Raw genomic sequence first — 25,317 nt, forward strand, 5'->3', positions numbered from 1 at the left:
CATTTGGGCTATTTAGTCTCTGGTGGCCATCTTGGGAGACTTATTTGTTATGAAGTTTCCTAATTTCCTCATTTACTGCAGTCTCCTCATTAGGAAATACTTTCAGTTTTTTACTTTGGTTCCATCAAGAAGGCATTTAGATGTGTCACACATTTGCCATAAATTCTGAATGTTAGCACTCTAGTTGCTCATTAGGTCACTGTAGTAAAGCCACTGCTCACCAGGGAAGTCTGCTGCTGGTATTCAAAGTGCATGTTTCAGTCTGCATGTCAGATTTTTTATGAAATAGAAGAGGATTTGAGAAGTCAAAATGTGCTCTAATTTTTCTTTCTGCAGCACTAATCATAATTTCTATGGCAAAATGAACCCCCTCATTTTGTTCCTTTTTAAATTAAATGTTTTAAGAGTTACCACTATATTCCAATCAAGATGGCTTCAGGTGTGCAATACGTTTGTCATAAGTCGGACTGTTAGCGCTCTAGTTGTTCTTTAGAACACTCTGGGAAGCTGCAGTAGAACACAAAGGAATTAACTGACAGGCTCTGCCCTTGTTGGATGTACATGTACTGAGAATGTCAGACTTCATTCTCACATGACTGAGAAAGATAATGTGAATTTACAGAAAGTATGCTCTCAGTTTAGCCTATAGATCACCTTCCAAACCTCTGTGGCAAAAGCATGAGAAAATAGTTTTCTCTCAAACATGATTCATGATATCCCAGCAGAAGGCTTTTTCACATGGTAAAATCACCTTAGAACACGCCACAATTCCTAAAACGAGTATGGTACCATTAACAAATGATTTATAATGTAACTAAAGTCTTAAAGCCTTCTATTAACAGCAATACTTTTTAATGAGGTGCTATCATGTATATTGGTCCCAAGATGACTGCCAACACTTCTTGGATGAAGTGCTGACAGACAATCAGATCTCACGATGAGATGTGTGGTTAGGCTCCGCCCAGATAGATATGTGATTTTACTTTTGATTTTCTCAGGAACTACTGAACGGATTTACACCATTTAACCAAAAGTCATGACTCTGAACCAAGGGCTACCTTTTTGCCAAAATTGGTGTAATTCCGTTCAGCAGTTAGGGCTGTAGCTGCGACTAAAGGATCCTATGGAAAATTGCATGGGGAAAACATGTTTTGGGACTCCCCTTTTTTCTTGGCCCCTGCTTGACGAATCACCCCGAGACTTTCAGGATAGGAGCGGAATGGAGCTGGCCAAACGTTTTGAAAATTTCGCGAAGATTCGTCAACCGGCGCCAAAGATATTGGGAATAGAATGTTGCAGAATTCCTATGGCATATAGGTCCTAACTATAACTACCTACTGGCGACCGCCAGTAGGTAATATATATGTATATTATATATATATATACATATATATATATATATATATAAAGAAATCCAACACGACGAAGGAAAAAAAACGCTCACTTAGACTCTTGTTGCTGCAAAAGTTAACTTCCGAACATGGCTTTTTTCGGCCACAGCCGTGGCCTTGATCACATGTACAAAGTTAGCAAATCACAGTGCTTGAATACAAAGTAAAAAAATACACACAATAAGAAATGAAAAACAGACTACTAAAAGACAGACTAATTGTGAAGATGCAATCGATTCATGGTCCGTGCTGTTTTCTGTTGGCTAAATATAACCATTGTGAACTATTTAGATGTACAAAAACCCCACACAACTTCAAAATTGACTATGGGCAACTTCATATGGTATTTTCCTGCAACAAAAGGGATACCTGTGTGTTACATAAAGACAGTGATTTGTGGTCTAGTGTAGCAATTCATACAAACAATATGATTTAAATATACATGCTTTATAACCTAATGTCCAATCCTAGTAATACAGTGACTGGCATGATAATCAAAATAACCCCAAATCGTTGGTTTTAGGTCCCCGGGTGGACCATGGCCCGGGGGTAATGTGTAATTGGTATGCTTGGGCCCACGGAGGCCCCCGCAGCCCCAGGGACCGCCACCTCCCCAGGGCTTTTCCTAAAAAATGCGTGGCCTCGGAGACCGCCACCTCCCTGGGGCAATTCTGTAATTATGGGCAGGGGAGCCTCACGGGCCCCCCAAGATCGGGGACAATCACCTCCCCAGGGCTTCAATAACTTAAGTGTGGGGGTCTCCTGCCCCCCACACCGCCCCGGGGACCACCACATCCTCGGGGCACACTTTATGTAAAAATGGGGGTCTGTAGCGGACCCCCGGGGACCACCACCTCCCCGGGGCTTTAACCTCCTGGAGCCCTCCTTGGCCCTGGGGACCGCCACCCCACCAGGCCCGGCTCCAGCAATGTCCCGGGGTGCCCACCCCCGGGACATTGCAGTTTGCTATATTAGGGCGGGAGCTGCTTTGCTTGTAGGAAACCTGGTCTTGCTTCCACGAAGCAAAGCAGAATTGCTTTTGCAGCTCCCTTTGCCCACAGCAATGCCGGCTCCCGCAGGAGGTGGGGAGCCGGCAGGAGCCGCAGGGGCGTTGGGGCTCCCCCGCATTCCCCAACGTTGAGGCCAGGCATGGGGGATGGGGTCCCTGGGGCCAAAAGTGGCCCAGGGAAGGGGGGCCACTTGGCCGCCCTCCTGTATAAATAATTAAAAAAAAAAAAAAAAACTAGGCCATGCCCCGGGAATGGGGTACCTGGGGCCAAAATCGGCTTCAGGAGGTGGGCCTCGCAGCCCCCATCCCGTTTTGTAATTTTCTTTTTTTTTAAATGGGTCAGGCCCCCCTTATAGCAATAATAGAAACAAGCATTGGAAATGCAATCAGGCTCACATTTCCTTGAGTTAGAGCTCTTGAGATTGTAAATAGCAATGTTTTTACTTCTGTGTTATGGAGTGTATGAATGTGGTGTGTAGTGGAATTATCTGGTTTGTATTGGATCAGTTGTGTAAATGTGTGGCGTGGAATTGTGTTGTGCGGAGTGGATTTGTGTAGTGCAATTATGCTGCATGGTGTGGTGTGGAATTATGTAGACAGTAATTAGGTGGTACTGAGTGTTCTGGAATTATGTCGAAAGGGATCGTGTTTTACGGAGTGTGGTTATGTGGAAAGGTATTTTGTGTGGTGGAGTGGTATGTAGTGGGGTTTAATTATGATGTGCTGTTGAATTGTATGACACAATGTGGAATTGTATGGTGTGGATTGGATCTAGGTGGTGTGTTTAGCAATTGTTTTGTTGAGCCGTATTATGTGGTTTGGTCTCGAATTAGGTGGTGTGGATGGGAAATGTGTGGAGTTGAATTGTGTGGCGCGTAACTGTCTGGACAGCTTTGCGTTTTTGGTGATGGCAGTTGAGCTCTAAATTATTTCACAATTAATATTTCCGGCCACTTTTTGACAGTGTAGATTCATAATTGTTTCTCTTAAAGTGAACATAAAAGTACTTCGAAAATAATGTATTTATTTTTCGTCTTTATCAAACTCAGATGTGCCCACAGAGAATTGGAGCACTCAACCAACTAAGGGAGCACCTGAGAAAATGTTACAATGTAATGGTGAAAAAGGTAGCAGTGTTTGAAAACGAGCTGCATGGATTGACATTAACGGCTAGGTGGCCATGTAGGGTCCTTGCTTGATGTTGGAGGGACCCAGTCCCCACAAAAAAATTCTAATAGTCCTGAATTTCAAATGCCTGACCTGAAGTCAATAAAAAATTAAGGCAAGAGAAACCTACTGAAATATCCTCTGAAGGGAGGTGGCACGCTGGTTAAGACTTCCCTCAATGGCACCATTGACTGTCTCACACAGAGAAGCAGTGAAAATCAGCACAGGGCCGACTCCCCTTGAACAGCATTGATTTGAATCTCTTGGGCTGTAACACGGATATATGGTTTGGAATGACCAGATAGACAACTCTTGCAGGCTCTTTTCATCTCCACTTCCTCCTTTGTCACCATTGTCTACGTTTGCCTCTCGTGCTCTCAGTGAAAGTCTGATCTTGACAAATAAATTCCGATCCCCAGAAAGGAGTGCCAGTGGCCACTACCTGCAACCACCAGCACAAAATAAGCACGGTGCCAAGTCTGCAGTGACAATGGCGATACCCTCTGGATCTAACGTGCAACATCCAATGCTTCCCAAAAAGGGCGGGCTATAATAAGTACTGTAGTGCACAACTTCTGCACAGTGCTTGTGGACCACCAGCGGTAGCAAAATGCTGTGCGAATACGAAGGCCAATAAAATGCCACCCCAGTCTCCACTTTGGCAAAAAATAACATGGGTGTGTGAGGCATGGCCACGAAGCTAAGCAGATATTAGTAGGAAATAATGTAATTGTGTGCGCAGAAAAGTTATCTGTCTTTATCATGTCATATGATCTGATTCCTCGTGGGATCGAGATGCACCATATCAAGAATCAGATAAATGTATGCACACTATATTTGTGGATAATCTATGCTTATAATTTGAGACATGTGCTTGACATGGATTTAAGTGCAGGCCGACTTTTTGTGTGGAGATATTTATACATGGTCTGTTTTTAAGTCTGTGTTTTTGCAAAGGCTGTTTTCCAGTGAAAACATTACACTAAAAGCAACACACATGGCTACACACCGCTGTGCCCTGCATGGTACCTGCTAAGAGATGTTACCCCTCCTTCAGGTGCTTGTAGCAGTGCCTGTGCCGGCCTGGGCATTACCTTCCAAAAGAAAGGAATGAACGTGCATTGGAGGTGGGGTTGGGGATCCAGCTAACACTAGCATGAGAGGCTGGAAATCGTCCCTCAAATTGGTGATTTCCAGGATACCAGGGGGAGGAGTAAGGGAGGGAGAAGAGTAGCGAACAGAGTGGGGAGAAATAAAGGGTAAAGTTTAAGGGGTTGCAGGGTGAGAGGGAAGAGGGAAGAGGAAAGAAAGGGAGAAAGTGATTTGGGAAAGAAATGAGGAGGGGAAGAGTAGAAGAAGGAAGAAAAGATTGAAATGAAGTAAGAGACGCATAAAGAAAGGACGGGCAAAAAGTGTTCGAAATAAGTGAGAGCAAAAAGCGGGAGAGATAAAGAGGACCGAAGGAGTGCAAGGGAAAGAAGGGGTAAAATGGCAGAGAGGTACAAAGGTTTGTGAGTGTTGAAAGAAGAATCAGATGGAGGGGGCGAGGGTGAAGGAGAAGAGATGAGGAGGAAAGGGGCAAATGGTAAGAGAAATAGTCACGAGTTGGAGGTGAAGGGATTGGCGAAGAGAAAAAACAAAGATGAGGAGTGAAAGCACAATAGCAGTTATGATGAGGGGGTGTCAAAAAAGGCACAAGAGAGGTGGGGTAAAATTTTGGAAAATGGTATCAACTGGAATATTTTCAGTGCTTGCCTCCTCGATGACGTTTTTTTTGCAAGAGTCAGTCGGGCTAATCCCTGCTACAGCCCACATAGTATGTACTTGTAAACAGAAGAACCGCATCACGGCGGACATATTTATATTTAAAGAAAGATTAACAGAGCCGTCAGAACAGCAAGGCTATGCATTGTTTTACCAACAAAGCACCCTCTTCATACCTGCTGAGCTTCATGAAAAGAGCTGAGAAACGGCCTGAGGCATTTCCTGCACAACCCGAGCCTGGTGCTTAATTAAAGAGTCTGTGTCAAGTCATAGCTGTCAAGGTTTCAGATTGCTATGTGTGACATTTTCATAATGTCAGAGTAATTATGAGTGACATTTCAATGACTATGAGTGACACTTTCTCGCGAGCAAAATCAGGCAATGAAGATGAGGTATAAATATTAGGAATTACATCCATTTGAGCAACAAGAAACTCTTAGAAGACCTTAAAACTGGAGAAAATTCTTGCTCCGCTGTCGCTTCCTTTTGGAAGGATGTTTGAAAGCACCTCTCACTTATTTTAACCTACAGACCCCTTTATCAAACATTAATCTTTTTATAGTTAGTTTATCAGATTCATTGGGATTGTCTTTACATGAGAAGGGTTTATTTGATTTGATGTTGGCCTTAGCCTTTCAGCAGATCTCACTTAATTGGAAATGTTCAACTAAACTTTCAGTGAAAGCCTGGTGGAACGATGTTTGTCATTATCATAGATCAGACATTGCATTTGCTTCTTCTGTTAAACCTTATGTGAATAGGGATTTATTTTGGTTATCATTAACCAATTATTTATCTAAGATTTCAACTCATCTATCACGTAATCGTTCTGAGAATTTCCAGCCTCCATAGATCATTTGTTCACTGCTTTTTTGTCCCCTACACTACTTGTCCCCTTTTCGTGTATTGCATTTTTTATGTTTTGACAGTTTGCCTGCCTCTTGGACAAGATAAGTTTAATAAGTATAATAAGTTTAATAAGTTGAATAGGTTTAATAAGTCTATAATATATTCTCATGATCTTCAATTATAGAACTGTATTATATACACCCCTTTTTCCTTCTTCCCTTCCCCCCCTTGTTTTCCTTTAATTATTGTTAAAATGTAAACAGCTTTCTACTCTGCTTGTCTGTTTTTTATATTTCTATAATACTATAGATATTTTGTTTTTTCATTACCTATAATTATGTAATTGTTACTTACTTAATAAAGCTTATTAAACATAAAACTGCAGCAAAGCACCAGAAATGGAAGGAAGGGCACTAACTGGCGACTGACTGCGTGACTGCAGTTCTCAGTGACAGGGACGTTTTTGCTCCGAAATAAAACCAAGCACTTAAGTCCATGGAAAAAGCTAAATATCAGAAATGACGGCCTTTAAAACAATATTAAGCTTCGGAAAGACTTTCAAGATGCTGCAAAATCCCTGAATTGCAAAGTTCTATCCCACTGCCCCTTTCTAAGATGATTGTTACATGAAGGGGATCTGAGAGGAGCCATTTCATATTTCAGGCTTGCAACAGGCTTGCCTTTTAAAACTCCATGGAGGTAGAAATTGTGCTGGGATGATCAATCTTGTTAATTAAGAAATACTAGAATCAATAAATGTGAACATGTAACCTGTCCAAGTGTGATTTTTTTAAATTTTTTTTTTAAGGCACCATTTCTCCCTTTGCCGTTTTCAGACTGCTTTTCAAAAAATGTTTTTGGTTTTTGGCATTTATAGAAACAGAAGTGTTCAGGTATCACAAGCAATATGCTGCTTAGGCTGCCTGTGGAGAGCAGGGCACGTGCACCCTCCCATACGGATGGCAGCACTCTGTAACATGAAAACTAACTCCAGAACTCCCAGCGCTTTTAGGGGACCTCAAGATGCCATAATGCACTGCAAGAAACAGCCCGAGGAAAATAAAATGTAATCATTTAAACAGAAACGCAGTCGTGGAGATCAGAAGCAGTCAGAGCATGTGCATAACAATAGGGGTTCTGATTAAAATACACTAGGCTCACTGCTAAACAGTTCCCAAGCAGGCCTCTGCAACACAACACGTTATGAAGTAACTTACATAACTTAATCTAATGTGAATGCAGAGCCCGCACACTGCCCAGATCAAAAGAGGGGCTCCTGCACACATTTGTGAGCTGTGCTGAATTAAGTTCTCTAGCGCTGAAAGTAATAGGACTGGCAGCACTGGCGGTGTGCTAGTGGTACTACCAACATTTTAAGTACACTTTGAAAAAAGAGAGATACCTCGCTGAGGCATAACTTACTTTGTGACTGAGTCTTCTCGAGGAGAGGCAAGTGGACGGCCCGGGCCACACCTCGCTGCAATGACTCCCTCCAGTAGCAAGCACCGGCCCGGGCTTGAGTGGATTGTGTGGCTCAGCAGCACCTACATAGGCTGGGCTGAAGAAGATAAATACTCACATTGGCCAACGGCGTCCTCACTAACTTTGTCATAGAAACAACCATGGCGTCTCTCCCCTGTGCCAGCAGCGAGGCAGCCGTCTTCGATTGTTACATCACCTGGACATCACAAGGGTATGCACTCAACATCAAAGAGATTACCGATAGATTAAACTAATAAGTAGTGTCCGTAAGCGTGTGCTGCGCTGTTGCAAAGTCATTAATATCAGTGAAGTTAATTCACTGTTATCGACTTTGCATATGCCAGACTAACAAGGAAGTGGTTCGTTCCTTTTGAAGTTTCTACAAATGGGAAGCATCCTGGATGTGAAGCAAGTGTGTCGCTTAGGAAGGGAAACCCATGATGAAGAAAAGTAGTCCCCGCACAAAGTGTCAGGACTCACGGGAGGTTTCCTCCTTTTAACGCACCGCTGGCTACGATCTCCCCCTACTAAATTATCAAAAGTCAGTTCATCCCTCAAGCTGGAGTGCTTGTTGGCACCGATGGAACTCCAAGATGGCTGCCAACATACACATACTGCAACAGCACACCGCTGTTAGCAGGCTAGTATTTTAGGCTCCAGAACACCTGGTGAAGTGTGCTTCAACATTCCACTGCGCACTTCACTGAAGAAATAATTGGAAGAGCACCTGTTTTCCCCAGCGTCGTGGAAGTCAGTTAGGGTAGTTGCGATAAAATTGAGGTTAGCTTCGTTGGAACTACATTCCCTCACTAATCATGTTAGTGTTAAACTATGTAGCTAAAATAAAACATTCTGTGAGAAAAGGTTATCATGTCAGAGGTAAATTTCTATTTAAAAAGGAAACGAAGTCAGAATATATTTTCCTTCCTTGGAAAACTGGAACTACCTTTCAGTAATTGCTTTCCTTAGCTGAGAAGATTAAATAAAAAGCTTTTTGAATCAGCTGTCTTATTCAGCTGTTCCAGAATCTGTCAGACCCGGGCGACCTTTCAACACACCCTTTCAACACACCGTGTCTTCTTTGACTGAAACTTGTTCACTCTTCAGAGAATTAATTAAAAGGTGAAAGTCAGGGTCAAAAGCCCAGCTTATTTCTTTCTCATGCCAGGTGTTAGGTTTGAAGATAAATAAGTGAAGGCCCAGTTAAATAACTCCAGTAATGTTCTATGGCCAGAATAAATTAACTCTTCAGCAAGCATTAAAACCCGGGGCAGAATGAATTGTGCTTCCAGCAAAAATTAAAACTGAAGGCCTGAATAAAATGAACACTTCCTTTTAACATTTGACCTAAGTTCTGAAGCATTGTTTAAAAACTAATTAAAGACAGAAAAACAGTCATCCTACTTGAGAAACCCTAGTTCAAGGTCCACTCCAGTCTCTTAACAGTGAGTTATTAGGAAGAAAGAGAAACCCATATAATACGTAAATTAAGAATACAGCAATAAATACTTACCTTATCTTTCTTACATTAAGGAATAGTAGGATCACGTGCAGATTGTACCTGAGAACGTAAAGAAAAGAGATTTGAGTGAAGACTTCTCATACAACCAAGCAAACAATACATGAGAAGTAGAAGAGAAGTAAGCTTCAGTAAACATTCTGGTAAGATAAGTTATATATACACCATAGAAAAATCAGTAAGTTAAAAGGCACAGTAAATAAAGGTTTTTACATGTTAATGTTGCAGTCCTGTAAGAAGAAGAAGAAGACGTAGCTGAACAGGCAGAATATTGGAGCAGTCTCTTCTCTGTCCCAACCCCTTTTCCCCCTTAGAACTTACCTGCAATGGAATACTAAAAGACCTAGCAGAGTTTGTTCTGAGAAGGGTATTGGATCTAGCGTCATTCTGCTCCTGTGTGGTTCAGACAGCAATAAGTATTTAGACCCTGACACAAAGACATAAACATGTAAAGCGTAAAGATGTTGTACTTTGTCGGTGCTGCACGGAGAAAACCGGAAATGAGAAGGAGGGACCAAGGCGGCAGATTGCCCATTGGAAAGCAAGTTCATTTAAAGGACACCAACCCAGACAAATAAAAAGCACCGGCAAGGAATAGGTTGAGTTCAACTCCTAAACCATACACAAGAGGTCGTTAAGCAACAGTGCAAGCGCTGTACGCTCGACCTAAAGAAGCCAACATCTCGCCCGAGGCCCTGCCCCCTCCCTGCACCACTGTGCGTCCTGGTGCATTCTGGATTGGGGTATTAAATCCCCTTGAGTCCTAAGAGTCCTTAGGGGCCAACTAGCCCACCAGGTACCTCCAGAAAGCCCCACACAGTGGGATTACTGAGAGGTGGTCCGAGGCCATGCCCCTTTTTACACCACTCTGCAAACGCACCTCTTGGCGCACTGCTGGTGTGATGATGAGGTTCTCTTGTATCCTGAGGACCTCAGGACTAAAGTGGACTTCATCCACCGAGCAGCAGTGCGCCAGGAGGCGCATTTGTAGAGTGGTGTAAAAAGGGAGCATGGCCTCGGACCACTCTCAGCAATCCAGCTGTGTGGGGCTTACTAGAGATAACAGGAGGGCTAGTTGGCCCCCTGGGACCCTCAGGAGGCAAGGGGACTTCATCCCCCAACCAAGAGCGTACCAGGAGGCGCGTTTGCCGAGTGGTAGAGAAAGGGGGCCTGGCCTGTGTCCACCTCTCAGCAATCCCACTATCTGCAGCTTACTGGAGGTATCATGTAGGCTAGTTGGCCCCTAAAGACCCCCAGCAGCGAAGGGGACTTTAATCCCCATCCAAGAGCACGCCAGGGAGCACGTTTGCAGACTGGTGGGCAAAGGGGGCATGGCCTGCTATGAGAACTTACCAATGCTGCTGTGTGGGTCTTACTAGAGGTAATAGGAGGGGTAGTTGGCCGCCAAGGTTGTCCTTGGTGGCCAACTCCCCCTCCTGTTACCTCCAGTACGTCCCACACAGTAAGATTGCTAAGAGGTCTTCAGAGGCCACGCCCCTCTTTCTCCAACACTCTGCAAAGGTGCCTCCTGGCACACTACGGGTTGGGGGATGAAGTCCACTTTACTCCTGAGGTACTTTGAGGGTCAAGAAGCCCTCCTGGTACTTCCTGTAAGTCCTACGCAGCGGAATTCCTGAGCGCTGGTCGGAGGCCAAGCCCCCTTTCTGCACCACTCTGCAAATCCAACTACTACCTTATAGTTAGAAATTAGCATTTAAAAAACCTTGGAAATTCACTGAAAAAAACATAGGTTTCAGAGATGTAATAGTTAGAAATTAGCATTTGAAAAACCTTAGAAATTCACTGAAAAAAACACAGGTTGCAGGGACGTTATAGTTAGTTGGACATTTCACTTGTACAAAACCAGAGAAATTTGGTAATTATAGTTAGTTGAGCTAACTAGAACTCGTGCCCCCGCAATGCACTGCTGATGACGTCACATATTACATCACTCATGACATGGTCAGTGACATCACTGATGACATCACCCACTTAATATCTGATGCAACTCCTCACACCCTAATATAATCTTTCATACACCCACTCTGAAGTACAGACTACCATTCTCAAAACCATCGACACACCAATACCAGTTAGTACATACCCACTCACTGATTCATAGGTCTACACACATCCACTCACTCACCAACACAGTCACTCATACACAGTCACTCATCAATACAGCCTCTAATATATGCACTCATACACCCATACAGACACTCACATACTGCCACTCATCCACAGTGATACTCACACACCTTGTCTGTCACCCAAAGACTCAATCACACTGCCATTTACTCATCAATACAGTTATACACACACCACCTCACTTATTCATACAGATACTAACACATACTTGCTCTCTTATACAATCACTGACACAAGCTCACACTCATCCATACAACCACTTTCACATATAGTCAGTTATATACTCCAACACTCACATATACTGCCTTTCAAATATGTAGTTACTCACACATATACCACTGAGACATCCATTCACTCACCAGCACAGCCATACGCACACTCACTCACCCATACAGCCCCTCGCTGATGCACTCATGAACCCATACAACCACTGAATCACCCACTCACACATCCATGCAGGGAGTTACACCCCCCACCCACCCAAACAGACACTCAGGCACCCATACAGGCACTCAGACAACCAATTATTAACCCACATAGACACTCATGTAGCTACTTACCACCTCATGCAGCGACTTATACACCAACTGACAGACTGATACAGACATTAACCCAGATTAGTCATTCACCCATGCATTCACTAAGACACGTTTAATCACTCACTAATTCAGTAAGTCACATACCCACTAAATCATCCATTCAGAAACTGATACACGCACTCATTCTTCAATACACCTTTGCATATCTATATATAACATTCTTAAACTATTAAAAATCACTCAGTCTCTGGATGATGTTATCAGTGATGTCATCAGTGATGTCATTTGAGATATCATGAGTGATGTCACTGACCATTTCATGAGTGATATAATATGTGATCTCATCAGCAGTGCATTGCTGGGGCGCAAGTTATAGTTAGGTCAACTAACTATAACGGACGAATTTCTCTGGTTTTGTACGAGTGAAATGTCCAACTAACTATAACGTCCCTGAAACCTGTATTTTTTCAGTGAATAAATATATATATATATAAATATATATATATAGATAGATAGATATAGATATATATATTATACAAAACATAGATGTATGGATGAGGGTTCGACCAGATCCTTAGCATGGTATAACAAAGTATGGCGCACACCCACTGAGTTACCAAAAAGGTTGTAGGAGGTAAATAAAAGAAATACAAGAGGTTATCCCCTCCATGGTGTTTGTGGACTTGTCGTCCTTTAAGACACAGGTCCCTGTGAACATACCCATTGGCCAAGCCATTGGGGCTTCAGTTAATTGCCAATACAAGAGACTTTGAGGGCCCTCTGAGTCTGTTTTTTGGATCTACCACATATCTTGATCCTGTGAGAGGACATTCACATTAGTAGGCTTTTGATTTTGTGTCGAAAAGGCTTGGAAACTAATTTAACTGTTGTTCTCCGATTCTCGATGCATACATTGTTTCCACTATTATTGTTCCAATGACATAAACATATATTTGCCCCTTGCTTTGGAATGGCTGAATAAAATGCCTAAGAAACAAACTGCTGACTTTAGTGGGACATAATTATTGTGGAAAGTGACTTCCATTAATGCTTTTTAAAAAAAAAAAGATATTTTTATTGATTCAGAACACGCAGACAAACATTAAACAGCAGACCAACGATTTCCATTGCAGCTCCCCCACCCCTTGACCGTAGTGTGTGAAGAGTTTCAAGTAAATCATGCGTACAATCCAGTTCTACTAGTCTTTTTCCATGTTTTTTCAATGTTTGTCCGCTACCTGGTATTTTCTCTACGGTCGGCCAGTTATTTACAGCCGGCATTCCTGTTCCGCAAATGTGGTAATTCTACTCTGTTGCTACTGGTCCCTACTATTAGCCTTCATGATTGATGCGTTTTTACCATTGACGAGAAGAATTATTGGAATATTTAAAAGTTACATGTGTAAACCAATGATGGAACAAAGAGATGATGGATGCTTACTGAATTGCATGTATGTGGCATGCAAATGAATTGTCATTCAAAGGGCACAGGCAATAAACTGAGAAATCCCCAAAAATCTATTTTGGATTACACCTTTACTGTCGTCTTATTTATCATTGGTATCACTTGGCTGCACATTGGTTCTCCCTCGGATATTCAATACAGTCAGATTACCCTTAAGCCTAGGCATCAGTGCCACTATTGTGTACTGGCAATTGTACGGAGAGGCAGCCATTATCTTCTCCTGACTCACGCTTTTAACCCTAACAGATCTTATATTCTCTCTCTTTAACTGGAATGTCCTTTGTGACCATGCATTGACAGCTATATCTCAATCAGTCTTTGTTGTGCCATTAGTAAACTTGTTGAAAAGCTGATTCTACATTATAATTTGAGAATATCGTACACTTTTTAATGAGTCCTTATCAAAATTATATGAGCAGCATTCAAATGAGAAACATAGTGGTCCTAATATTTTTATAATTAATGTATTAAAATAACTCCTGTTAAAGTACAATTTAGCCTTGGAATCTCTAACTGTCAAGAATACATTCTAATGAAAACCTTTACAAAAACAGGTAATTAAAAACCTTACCCTTAACTCCAGTTTATCTGCTTAAGCAATTCTGCAAAACGAGTAGAAATGTGTAGCTGCTTGAACCCTAGAAGACCCACAGAGGTACCTACTGTTCCCTGCGAAAACAGTACTGAGTTACACTTTTTCCAGATTTTGACTTCACCAGTCCGCAGAAACTACTGCACATGAGCTATTTAGCTTGTTGCCAGTTTATAATGAAAGGAAGATGGTTAAATTCCTTCCAAACTCACAAGTACATAATGCACCGCACCTATATCAAAGGGGACGAATAATCAAATCTTTGAGAAGGTGGTGATGTTTTTGTGTGAAACTAGTGAATTAGAACCTAAAATCTAATTTAAGACGAATACACAAAGCCTTTGGTAATAGTTAACAGTGATTCACAAATACAAATTTTGCATTGATAGCACACACCCCTAGGATCACCATTGAAGTATATGATCCTTGTTCCATCTCGTGCTACAAGTAATATGTTGTTGTATACACTTACTTTTAGAGTTGTTTTTGACGGTTGATTGACTGACTGTTCTCAGACCACTTCCTCTAGAACCCTAACTGCATCACACCTCATGGAGCTAGTGTGGATACACACAATGACTCTAATTTGAACTTAACTCAAGGTGACATAACACTTAGGACATATCTGGTTCATAAAATTGTGTACTGGTAAGCATCTACCTTGTTAAATAAATTACGGTATGTTTATAATTTCATTGTTTAGATTTCTTTTTTTCCCCACTTATGTATTTATTTATTTTTTATACGTTACTTAATCAATGGAGATTAATTACAGATGTAAAATGCCTGGATTGGAAACTAATTGATATAACCGAAATCAATTGAATTGATTACTCTCCATTGTGGTGTCAAAGGCTTGGAGAATTCCAATGGTAAAGCTCCCTGCTGGGTACTGACGTAGCTTCAGTGTACTATTGCACATCCGTCCCTGCTCTCAGGCAGGTCGCTCCCCACGCTGCTGTACTGCTCCAGGTCATAATTATCCTGTTTTCTGTTTTGCTGACTGTATTTACTCTGATTGGGCCCTTCTGTTGTGCATTGCCTCAATTCCTCCCCCCTGCTTCCTTTCTGTGTCCCGTTTCTTGCTCATAATTACTCTGTTTTGCTGACTGTATTCGCTCTGATTGTGCCCTTCTGTTGTGCCTCAATTCCTTTTTCCCCCTCCTGCTTCCTTTCTGTGCCCCGTTTCTTGCTCGTAATTATTCTGTTTTGCTGACTGTATTCGCTCTGATTGTGCCTTTCGGCTGTGCCTCAATTCCTTTTTTCCCCCTCGTGCTTCCTTTCTGTGCCCCGTTCTGCCCTCCGCTCCCCCCGCCATCCCTCACCCATTTTCCTGCCGCTGCGTCCCTACGGCCACGCCCCCCTGTTCGCCCATTCGCCACCCCGCCTCCCAGCTGCTCCTCCCTCCCCTCTTATGGAGACCGCACAGCAGACGCGTGCCACTGGCGCGCCAAAGGCACGCCTAAGGCAAGCCCGTCTGCACCTGCCCGCACCTGGACCGTGCCCAGTGCCAGAACCCCTGGCCCCCATGAACACCACGACACCCGACGCCCCTATGATGCCAGCACCCTCCACGCACTCAACATCGAACGATCACACTCCTGTTTCCTGGCCGCCCCGAAGCACACCCAAGGACCCTTCTCCTGCCGGAACTGCAGCTTCACCAGCATCCGGCCCTCCAAACAACCTACCAAAGAACCCAACCACCTCAGATGCATCCTTCTCAACACCCGCTCCGCCTGCAAACACGCCATTGAACTCTGGGACCTACTCTACTCCAACACCCCAGACGTCGCCTTCCTGATGGAGACCTGGCTGAACTCCTCGTCGGCACCCGAGATCGCCATAGCCATCCCGGAAGGCTACAAGATCACCCGCAAGGACCGTACCAAAGGAGTTGGAGGAGGAATCGCCATTGTCCACAGGAACACTCTCAAAGTATCAACAAACACCGACGACACACTCAGCACCGCCGAAAACCTGCACTTCCAGATCCACACCGATCCCAACACCACCCTCAGAGGAACCCTCATCTACAGACCCCCCGGACCCCGGCCACAGTTCAGCGACTCCATCTCCGACTTCGTCAGCACACACGCCCTCGCCTCCATGGACTACATCCTCCTCGGGACCTGAACTTCCACCTCGAGAACAACAATGACTCCAACTCTTCCACCCTGATCGACAACCTCGCCAACCTCGGACTCAGACAACTCGTCACTACACCCACCCACTCCACAGGCCACACGCTCGACCCCATCTCCTACGCAAGCCCCCACGTCTCCTTCAAACACACCACCGAACTCCACTGGACCGACCACCGATGCATCCACTTCACCTTCAGGAAACCCATCACACACCACCGCACCCAACAGTTGCCTCGCTGCTGCTGGGGCAAAGTCACCGAAGACCAGCAATCCACGAGCCTCGCCCGGAGCCCAACTGCAGACCCGACCGACCCCGCCGCTGCCGCCCGCAACCTCAGACAGTGGATCGACGACTGCGCCAACACCCTCGCCCCGCTCAAGAAACTCTCCAACAGCCACAATAGCAAGAAAGCCAGCTGGTTCACTGAAGACCTCCAGGCCTCCAAGCAAACCTGCTGAAGGCTACAGAAGAACTGGCTCCGTGAACGAACCGGGAAGCTACACAGCCCACAAGAACGCCACCCGCAGACACCATCACCTCATCAGATCCGCCAAAAGGGCCTCCTACAAAGACTGTCTAGACAGCAACGCAAACAACAGCAAAGAGCTCTTCAACATCGTGAAGGAACTCTCCAACCCCAGCTTCAACACCAACGACATCCCACCTTCAAAAGACGTGTGCGACTCGCTGGCCACCTTCTTCCACCGTAAGATCGCAGACATCCACGACAGCCTCAACACCGCGATCGCCCCGGCAACCACCGAGACCCCCACGACCACCATCCGCACCAACCGTCTGACCTCCTGGACCAACGTCACCGACGATGACACCATCAAGATCATGAACTCCGTCCACTCCGGATCCCCGTCAGACCCATGCCCTCACCACATCTTCAACAAAGCCAGCACCACCTTCGCACCCCATCTCCGGAAAGCCATCATTATCTCCTTCAAGACAGCAACCTTCCCGGAGAGCTGGAAGCACGCAGAGATCAACGCCTTACTCAAGAAACCCAAGATGGACCCCAAGGACCTCAAGAACTTCCGACCCATCTCCCTGCTCCCGTTCCCGGCGAAGGTCACAGAGAAGGCCGTCAACAAACAACTGACCAAATTCCTCGAGGAGAACAGCATCCTAGACCCATCCCAGTCCGGGTTCTGCAGCAACCACAGCACCGAAACTGCACTCATCGCCGCCACCGACGACATCAGGACCCTGCTAGACAACGGAGAAACCCTCATCCTCCTGGACCTGTCAGCCGCCTTCGACACGGTCTGCCACCGCACACTACGAACACGCCTCCATGATTCCGGGATCCAAGAGAAGGCACTGGAACACAGAGTGTCCGCCTCCCCCCTTCTGCTCCGAAGCCACCGAAATCATCTGCGGCATACCCCAGGGCTCATCCCTCAGCCCAACGCTGTTCAACAGCTACATGGCACCGCTCGCCCACGTCGCCCGAGTGCACAACCTCAACAGCATCTATTATGCCGACTATACCCAGCTGATCCTCTCCCTCACCAGAGAACCCCACACCGCCAAAAACCAACCTCCATGAGGGAATGAAGGCCGTTGCAGACTGGATGAGAAACAGCCGACTGAAGCTGAACTCTGACAATACGGAGGTCCTCATCCTCGGATCCACCCCCTCGGCCTGGGATGACTCCTGGTAGCCGACTGCACTAGTAACAGCTCCAACGCCCACAGACCACGCACGCAACCTGGGGGTCATCCTCGACTCCACCCTCTCCATGACGAAACAGGTCAGCGTCGTCTCCTCCTCCTGCTTCAACACCCTCCGCATGCTCCGCAGGATCTACAAGTGGATCCCCACCGAAATGAGAAGGACGGTCACCCAAACCCTCGTCAGCAGCAGACTGGATTACGGAAACGCACTCTACGCAGGAGCCTCGACAAAACTCCTGAAACGGCTCCATCGCATCCAGAACGCCTCTGCACGCCTGATCCTCGACATCCCTCGCCACAGCCACATCACACCCCACCTGAGAGCCCTACACTGGCTTCCCGTCAGCAAGAGGATAACCTTCAAGCTTCTCACCCACGCACACAAAGCACTCCACAACACCGGACCAGCCTACCTCAACAGGCGTCTCAGCTTCTACACCCCCACCCGCCAGCTCCGCTCTGCCGACCACGCCCTCGCCACTGTCCCCCGCATCCGAAGAGTGACCACCTGCGGCAGATCATTCTCCCACCTCGCCGCCAAGACATGAAACATCCTCCCCATCCACCTACTGCAGACCCAAGACCTACTGACCTTCAGAAAACTCCTCAAGACCTGGCTCTTCGAACAGTAGCAGCATTCCCCACCCCTTAGTGCCTTGAGACCCTCACGGGTAAGTAGTGCGCTTTACAAATGCTTGATTGATCAGTTTAATAATCAGCAACTACCTTTGCACACTTGACTCTCCAAGGGGAGGTAGATTCGAAAGTCAAAGCTTAGTGCAGGTGGAGGTGGGATGTGTGGAACTTGGAAACAGTATAATAGTAATAAAATGAAAAAAAACAATGCAGAGTTGAAGATTTTGTGATGTGTCCTTGTTGGAGCTTGTTAATTGGTGTATTTCTGAATAATGTGGCGGCAAACTTGCAATGTGTTATATTTTTGAAAATATTAAAAACAATGCCCCCCTCCCAATTGGAGTTTACTGTCATGGTGAGGGGGCATTGAGCACTTTTCAATGCCCCTTACTGTCAGGTTTTTCCTGATGGTGACAGGCATTGAAAAATAGCTGTATGTCTGTGCATCAAAATCAGGTGGGTGGGCATATAGCCAAACCTCCAACGCCCCATACTGCGTTGGGTAGTTGGAGGGGTTTGATCTGGTGGAGTTGGAGAAGTCACTGCTGTTGTAAACCATGGTACACCTGCTTCTAAACCGGATGGGCAAACCATAATGTAATGTTGGCAGAGGGGAACTCCTTTGCTGTTGTGACAGAATTTCCTTTGCACCAACATATACATTAGGCCATCTGTCTGGTTGATGGGTGTTGCAACTCCTGGATCTGAGAAATCCTTCTCTAAGTGATGTTGATCCTTTGATGCATGCACTTGCATATGTTAGGCCGATAACTTTGCTTTACCTTTGTAATATGATGACGTCTGCAGTGATATTAATACTAGACTTTCCTCTTATCATGACGTTTTTTAACAACCTTACAGGGAATAAGAGGAGATGTTGGAGAGAAGGGTGATCCAGGACCTGTTGGGCCAGAGGGAGTCACGGTGAGTCCACTCCTGTCATCATGAGTGCAGAGGGTGAGTTGGAATGAGACCATGAAGGAGCCTTTGCGATGGGCAGAGTTTGGGGCATAATATGAGCTTTAGGATAGGTGGGACGAGCTCAGTGACAGAGCTCTCCAATGCTTCATACTAAGAGATTTGCAGACGACGCTGCTTCAAGGGTAGGGCTGCTCAAAGATGGATCTTTGTAATGGATTAGGTTGCTAATGATGGCTGGGAGGGTTAATGGTGACAGCTTTGCCCACATAAAGCAGGCTGCTCATATTGGGACTATGACAAGGGGACAGCTGTGCCATAGTGGAAACTCTCCACTGGGCATGGTTACTCTATTACTGAATCTCTGCAATGGGCCGTTCCGCTCAGAGGTGAGCTCTGTGATTTGCAAAGCTGCTCTCATAAAGGGAGCTCTCTTATAACATCCTAGTGATGGGCCTGGCTGCATAAGGAGATATATACAACGGTTGGAACTATTCTGTGAAGGAAGCTGTGAGATAGGCAAGGCTGACTTATGCTCAGTACTCTGTGATGAACAGGTCTTCTCTGAAGGGAGCTGCGTAATGGGCAAACCTTCTCCTTAAAATTAGTTGGGCTGTGGGCAGTGCCATCCAGTGATGGGATCTCTGATGGATAGGCTACTCCATGATTGGCAAGCAGTGCTGCCCAGAATCAGTTTAGCTATTTGCGACAGACAGCATGTTCTGTACTTACCTGATTTCTATTTGCAGGGGGAGCCTGGCTGTGACCGCAAGGGATCGGCAGGGACAAAAGGCCGTCAGGTAATCACACCTAGCCCGAATGTTGTAGTTTGAGAGCTCTCGTGAGACTTCATCGAGTTACTGTAGGCAAGGGCGCAACTGCTTTAAAACTGTATGAGTTTAGAATGTATGAAATTCCTTTGAGGTCTGCGAAGATATATTTATTTATTTATTTCGTAGTAAGATTTTGTAATAACATTTTTGTACAAACATTACATCCCCATGTAATAATATGAAATGAAATATAATATCCACAAACCAACTTTTCATAAAGATCAAATGCGTAAATGTATTTTATTCACCAATTGAGCAATGGCAATAATGCGCACTATTAGTTAGCTCAGTGCAGTGGTCATGGATTGCTAGGCTAAGAGAGAATTTCAACCCATTCCACTCAATCAATGCACATTCTTCACATCCATCAACAAAGCATAACATTAAGGCCCTGATTACAAATTGCAGAGTACTGGGGGCACTGTAAAATTGTATGCAATTTACCGTTCCTGCATGGTAGAATCACCCCAGTACCATGTAAATACATGTCCAATACCATGGAATTAGGAATCACTTTGTATAACTGCTTTTTCTGGGCATAAAATAACATGGAATTCACAATTCCATGCAGTTTTACTGCATAGATTTAGCATAATTTTTAAGCATGTAAGCATTGATTGCAAAATATACATCTACAAGGAAAGCAAAGAGGCTTTGTTCATCAAATAGTGTATATATTCTAATACTAAATTTCAAACCCAGGCATAAAATGGAGCTATGAATGCAACGTGATCTTCTTTAAATTGTGCTATCAAATTTGCACAATTCTCTAAGTATAAAAGCAAACTGTTTTAATAATAGCTTTCCAGTATTATCTAAAAGAGCTATTGATCTACATGACCTCATGTTAATTTTTAAAAATTCCAGACTACTCTTCCATGATTTCAGGATCTTCCCATACTTTATACACTGTTCATACCTTCTTACAGTCGACTTAAGCCATCATTTATTTTGTTTTTAAAAGGCACAATTTCAAGTGGACCTGACTTTGGGAAAAGCTTTTTGTTAGATATAATTTTGCAATAAATAAAATAGTTGTTAATTAGATGTTGGGCCATAATCAAATAATTCCTGCAAAAACATAATTCGCAGCCATAAATTAAAAATGTATAATTTTTGTACATCTCTTGAAATATTTTCTATAGTAAAACCTTTTGGCACACTTTTCAGAGCAAACAGAGATATGCTTGGGCATGTGGAAGTTCGTAGTCTGCTTTGTTTTAAAACTAATTGCAAAAAGTGACCAAGTTTAGTAGAGCTCTTTAGATAGCAATTACACAAGTATGTATCCAAATTGTCCGACTTCCAATGAGTTTGACTGTTTATGAATGCAAGACTTAGCTCATTTTCAGTAAGAGGCTATAGTCTGTGGATTCTGAAATAAAGAGTTTGTAAACAATGAAATGAAAGGTGCACTTTGACGGGCTTACAATCACAGCTGTTTTCTTAAGAGATATATTTTTGATCTTAGTCAAAGCAAAATACTGCAAACAACTCTTTAGTCTCTCTCTATTTACATACTGTGCCATTGGGTTAATCTTTATATTTCTTACATAACTATTTAGTTCTTAATAAAATAGTAAATGGCAAGTTCATATTGCTTTAAAATATTTCTTTCATTCACTTTCAGGCAACCAAATCCTCTTCAACCTTAAAAAGTGTGCTACAAAATTCAACAGGAGAACTTAAAACTCTATTTTAAGTGAGCTGAGAGCTATTTCAAGGTGAATGCCCACGATCATGGAAACAAGATAGAGATTTACAGCATTCACATTCTAGTTAATGTTAATCATGTAGGTTAGACAAATTCATTATAGGATACCCATGTAAGGTAATAGTTTACTTTACAAGAACTTAACAAGCATTTGCCCTAAGCAATGACAACAAATAGAAAGGCCGTCTCTTTTGCCATTTCATGGTGAGCAGACCACAGCAAACTTACTGAACATACTGCCATGAAGTTTATATTATCTTTCTACTTACCCGAGTTCATTGCTCAGACACCATATAGATGTAAGCGTTTGCTTGTCAAATACATTTATTTTAGGCTCACTGGTTTTGATAATCAGGATATTTTGGCTGCAATATGTTTACAAACATTCTATCTGACATTATAGACATCCTGACATCTGATCCATTTTAACAATATTGTTAGTGCATAATAGTGTGTTGAATGGCTTCTGATAGGTAGACAACAGCAAATTGTAGATTAAATCAAGGGAAGATCATCTAAATATAAAGAAAACAAGGGGGGTATGAGTATGCACCCGCACTTTGAGCCGTATTCAATGGCAATTTCTCTAGATAAAGACCCACCCAAATCCTAAATTACTCATTATCAGTTTGCAGAGTGTAAGAGCTTTATGAAGCCCAGGAAAACAGACAAACTGTCCCTATTGGCAAGCTTATGCAAGAGAAACACACAATCAACAGTTTCAGATGCTGTCTGCACATTGCAAAGCAGGTCTATGAAGTACACCTCCTTGTGGCCTTCCATGCAAAAGCATGGTGAAGCTTGTCAAACGCTGGTGGAATCCACCATGTTCATTGAGTATTTAATTACTGTCGGTGGCCCAGGATACAAAGGTCTGGAGAAGAATCCATGAAAACAGCCTATCGGCACAGTCCAATAAGGCAGTGAATGCTTACGACCGAGTCTCACTGCTACTTCCTTTTTTTCATATATTGGTTTTATTATTCCACCGTTCAATGGAGAATTAATTTGTCCAGATCATTCCTTCATTGAAATGAAACAAAAGGTAAAATATAATAGTTGCCACTTGAGAGGTCTTCTTGCCACTGTTTTGGCAATTCCTTCCAATCCAGCACGTCACTCAGCGTTAAGGATTCAACTCTTTTGGTGATGTTCCTAATCTATATACTCTGTGATTCTGTTAAGCCACGTCATGGATCTTCTTGATTCTGTAAAGACAAATTGAATGGTTCCCTCATTTCAGGTTGCTTTTGATGCAACATGTTCTATTCTTGAACTATGCAATGAGTTCTGGGATTGCTATTGTAGAACAGAGTCTGATTCAGTTTCTGTTGAGGTGGTAGAGGCATTGTGTTTTGGTCATATCCTCTGGTGACTGTTTCATTCATTGAGTTATGAGTGTACTATTGTTCTATTGCAATGGGCAGGGCTGGAGGGCTTTGCCAATAACCTGGGAAACATGACACCTTTTTTCATAATATGAGCATTGATCAATAGTAACCATTTGTCTACTGTGGCCCTCATTACAAGTCAAATGCTAAATTCGGCTTGATCCCTGCACAAACAAGAATGTTCATAGGCATCAGAATAACCAGTTGTGCCATAATTCTCACGTGCCCACAATCTTTCCCTGATAGATTCCAGTAGGTCAAACCTGCTGGAATTTAAAAAGGAAAAGGCCTGAAAAAAGTCTAAACACGTGAAATTTGCTGTGTTAAAAAGTGAATTTGCAAATTATGCCTTACTTACTTTTGTATTGAAAACTCAAAATAGGAGGTATATACCACATGTGGCAAATACTTTACCCTGGGGTACTGGTATTTACCACATGTGGTGAATACACCACCCTTTCTCGCCCAACTTGTAATGAGGGCATATGCGTATTAAGGTTGACATGTCATTTCACATGATTGCTTGTGAGCAAATTCCATAGTATTGAGTTCAGTTTGGATTGAACAGGTATAGTGCCAGCATTGCAAGGGGTATTAGCACAGTATTCCGTACCCATGAGTAAGATGAATGCGGGTGATTGCGCCTTGCGTGGTGTTCAGAGGCACAGGAGTAAGCAAGTAGTTGTAGTGGAACTGGGTACTGTGTCTGAGGTAGGAAAAGCTGTAAACAGTTGTGCCAGACCTTAACATTAATAGCATGATGTCACTAGCACACAATGAAAAAGCGTGAAATATGAATAGACGCATACACCTTCCCTGCACTGGGAAGGAGCTGGTTAGCCAGCAAACTGTGTTTAATGCCTCTATAGGTCTTGTTAATGAAAGTCCTGTGATCAGTTCTACCACAGGAATGAGTTACTATCATTGAAGATCGGTATTTTTGTGCACAGAAGTGGAGCAAATGCATGGTGTGATGCCTGGGATGGCTGATTATGGAAAAACAAACAAAGGGATGTAGGCTTGTGCTACACAGCTGAATATAAAAGAATCATATAGTCGGGGACTCACTATGACATGATGTAACAGGCGTATAACATGTGCTAACCTTGAGGGGGTTTCTTGGCTCTGTTGCCTGATAATACATATTTATAGGGTTGCATGTGGATATTATGTAAGCCTAAGCCCCAACTGTGAATTATCTTAAGGTAAGAAGGTGTTATGGGCTGACTGCAAGCCTCACATAGCCTCTGCTGTGAGACTGTGTATTAGGCTCCTGATGTGGCAGAGAGGCAGTGCAGAAGGTTTGAAAAACATCAATGGCAGCTGGACTCCACATAATGTCTAGCATCAGGGCTGTCTCCAGTGATGAATATTCTGTTTTCCATTGGCACTGATGATGAGAGTTCCCTTCTGGACCCTAACATGCACAGATTAGGCAACATGCACATTAATTGCAGGCTCTTGCTGTATCAGCAGGGAGGTCCAGACACAAGATACTGGGCATCATGCACTATTAACAAAAACAGCTTGTGGAGGCAGGCTGTCTTCGGCCTCCAGACTGAAGTGGGTGCAGTATCAATCCACTTACCACCTGCCAGGGTTGGTTCATTTCCTCCCCTGGCACTCCTCAGATGTTTGACAACTTCACAATGGCAGACCCCAGACCTACAGAAGAAGAGTACAGAGACTCTGCTTCTTTCTTTAAAACATCCTGTGAAGTGCAGACAGTTCCTTTTTCACAGTGCTCTATATTGCATCCATACTCCATGTTAACCATCAAGTAAAAATAGGTAGCCCCTGGCGATGAATGGCTACTTGGACCCAGGAGCACCACTCTAGAGTAAATCTATGACCTGTATTATTGTATTGCAGTTGCATGTATATATTGCTTCAGATCCCTGATGTGGTAGTGAAATGCATGTGTTGAGGGTCGCAAACCCTATGGCCCTTCTTGGATGGAGGAGTGTGGGTCTTTGATGTGACTTATGTGAAATAATGTTTCAGTTTTGTATGTAGGGACGAGTTATGCCGTCATGGTGCTAGTGTATGGATGGAGATTAAAGTGT

At 43.8% G+C, this 25,317-nt stretch overlaps 1 protein-coding gene across 2 annotated transcripts in view; it reads left to right on the forward strand.

Moving 5' to 3' along the window:
- Positions 1–25,317, forward strand: part of LOC146785119 (uncharacterized) — a 578,200-nt gene that overhangs the window by 223,877 nt on the left and 329,006 nt on the right. For both annotated transcript variants that reach the window (XM_085633808.1, XM_085633809.1), the window contains exons 19-20: positions 19,257–19,319; positions 20,063–20,113. In XM_085633808.1, coding sequence (XP_085489934.1) covers positions 19,257–19,319; positions 20,063–20,113 — 114 coding nt within the window. The remainder of the gene's footprint in view (positions 1–19,256; positions 19,320–20,062; positions 20,114–25,317) is intronic.

The sequence above is a fragment of the Triturus cristatus genome, chromosome 11 (genome assembly GCF_964204655.1).
Source record: "Triturus cristatus chromosome 11, aTriCri1.1, whole genome shotgun sequence".
NCBI lineage: Eukaryota > Metazoa > Chordata > Amphibia > Caudata > Salamandridae > Triturus > Triturus cristatus.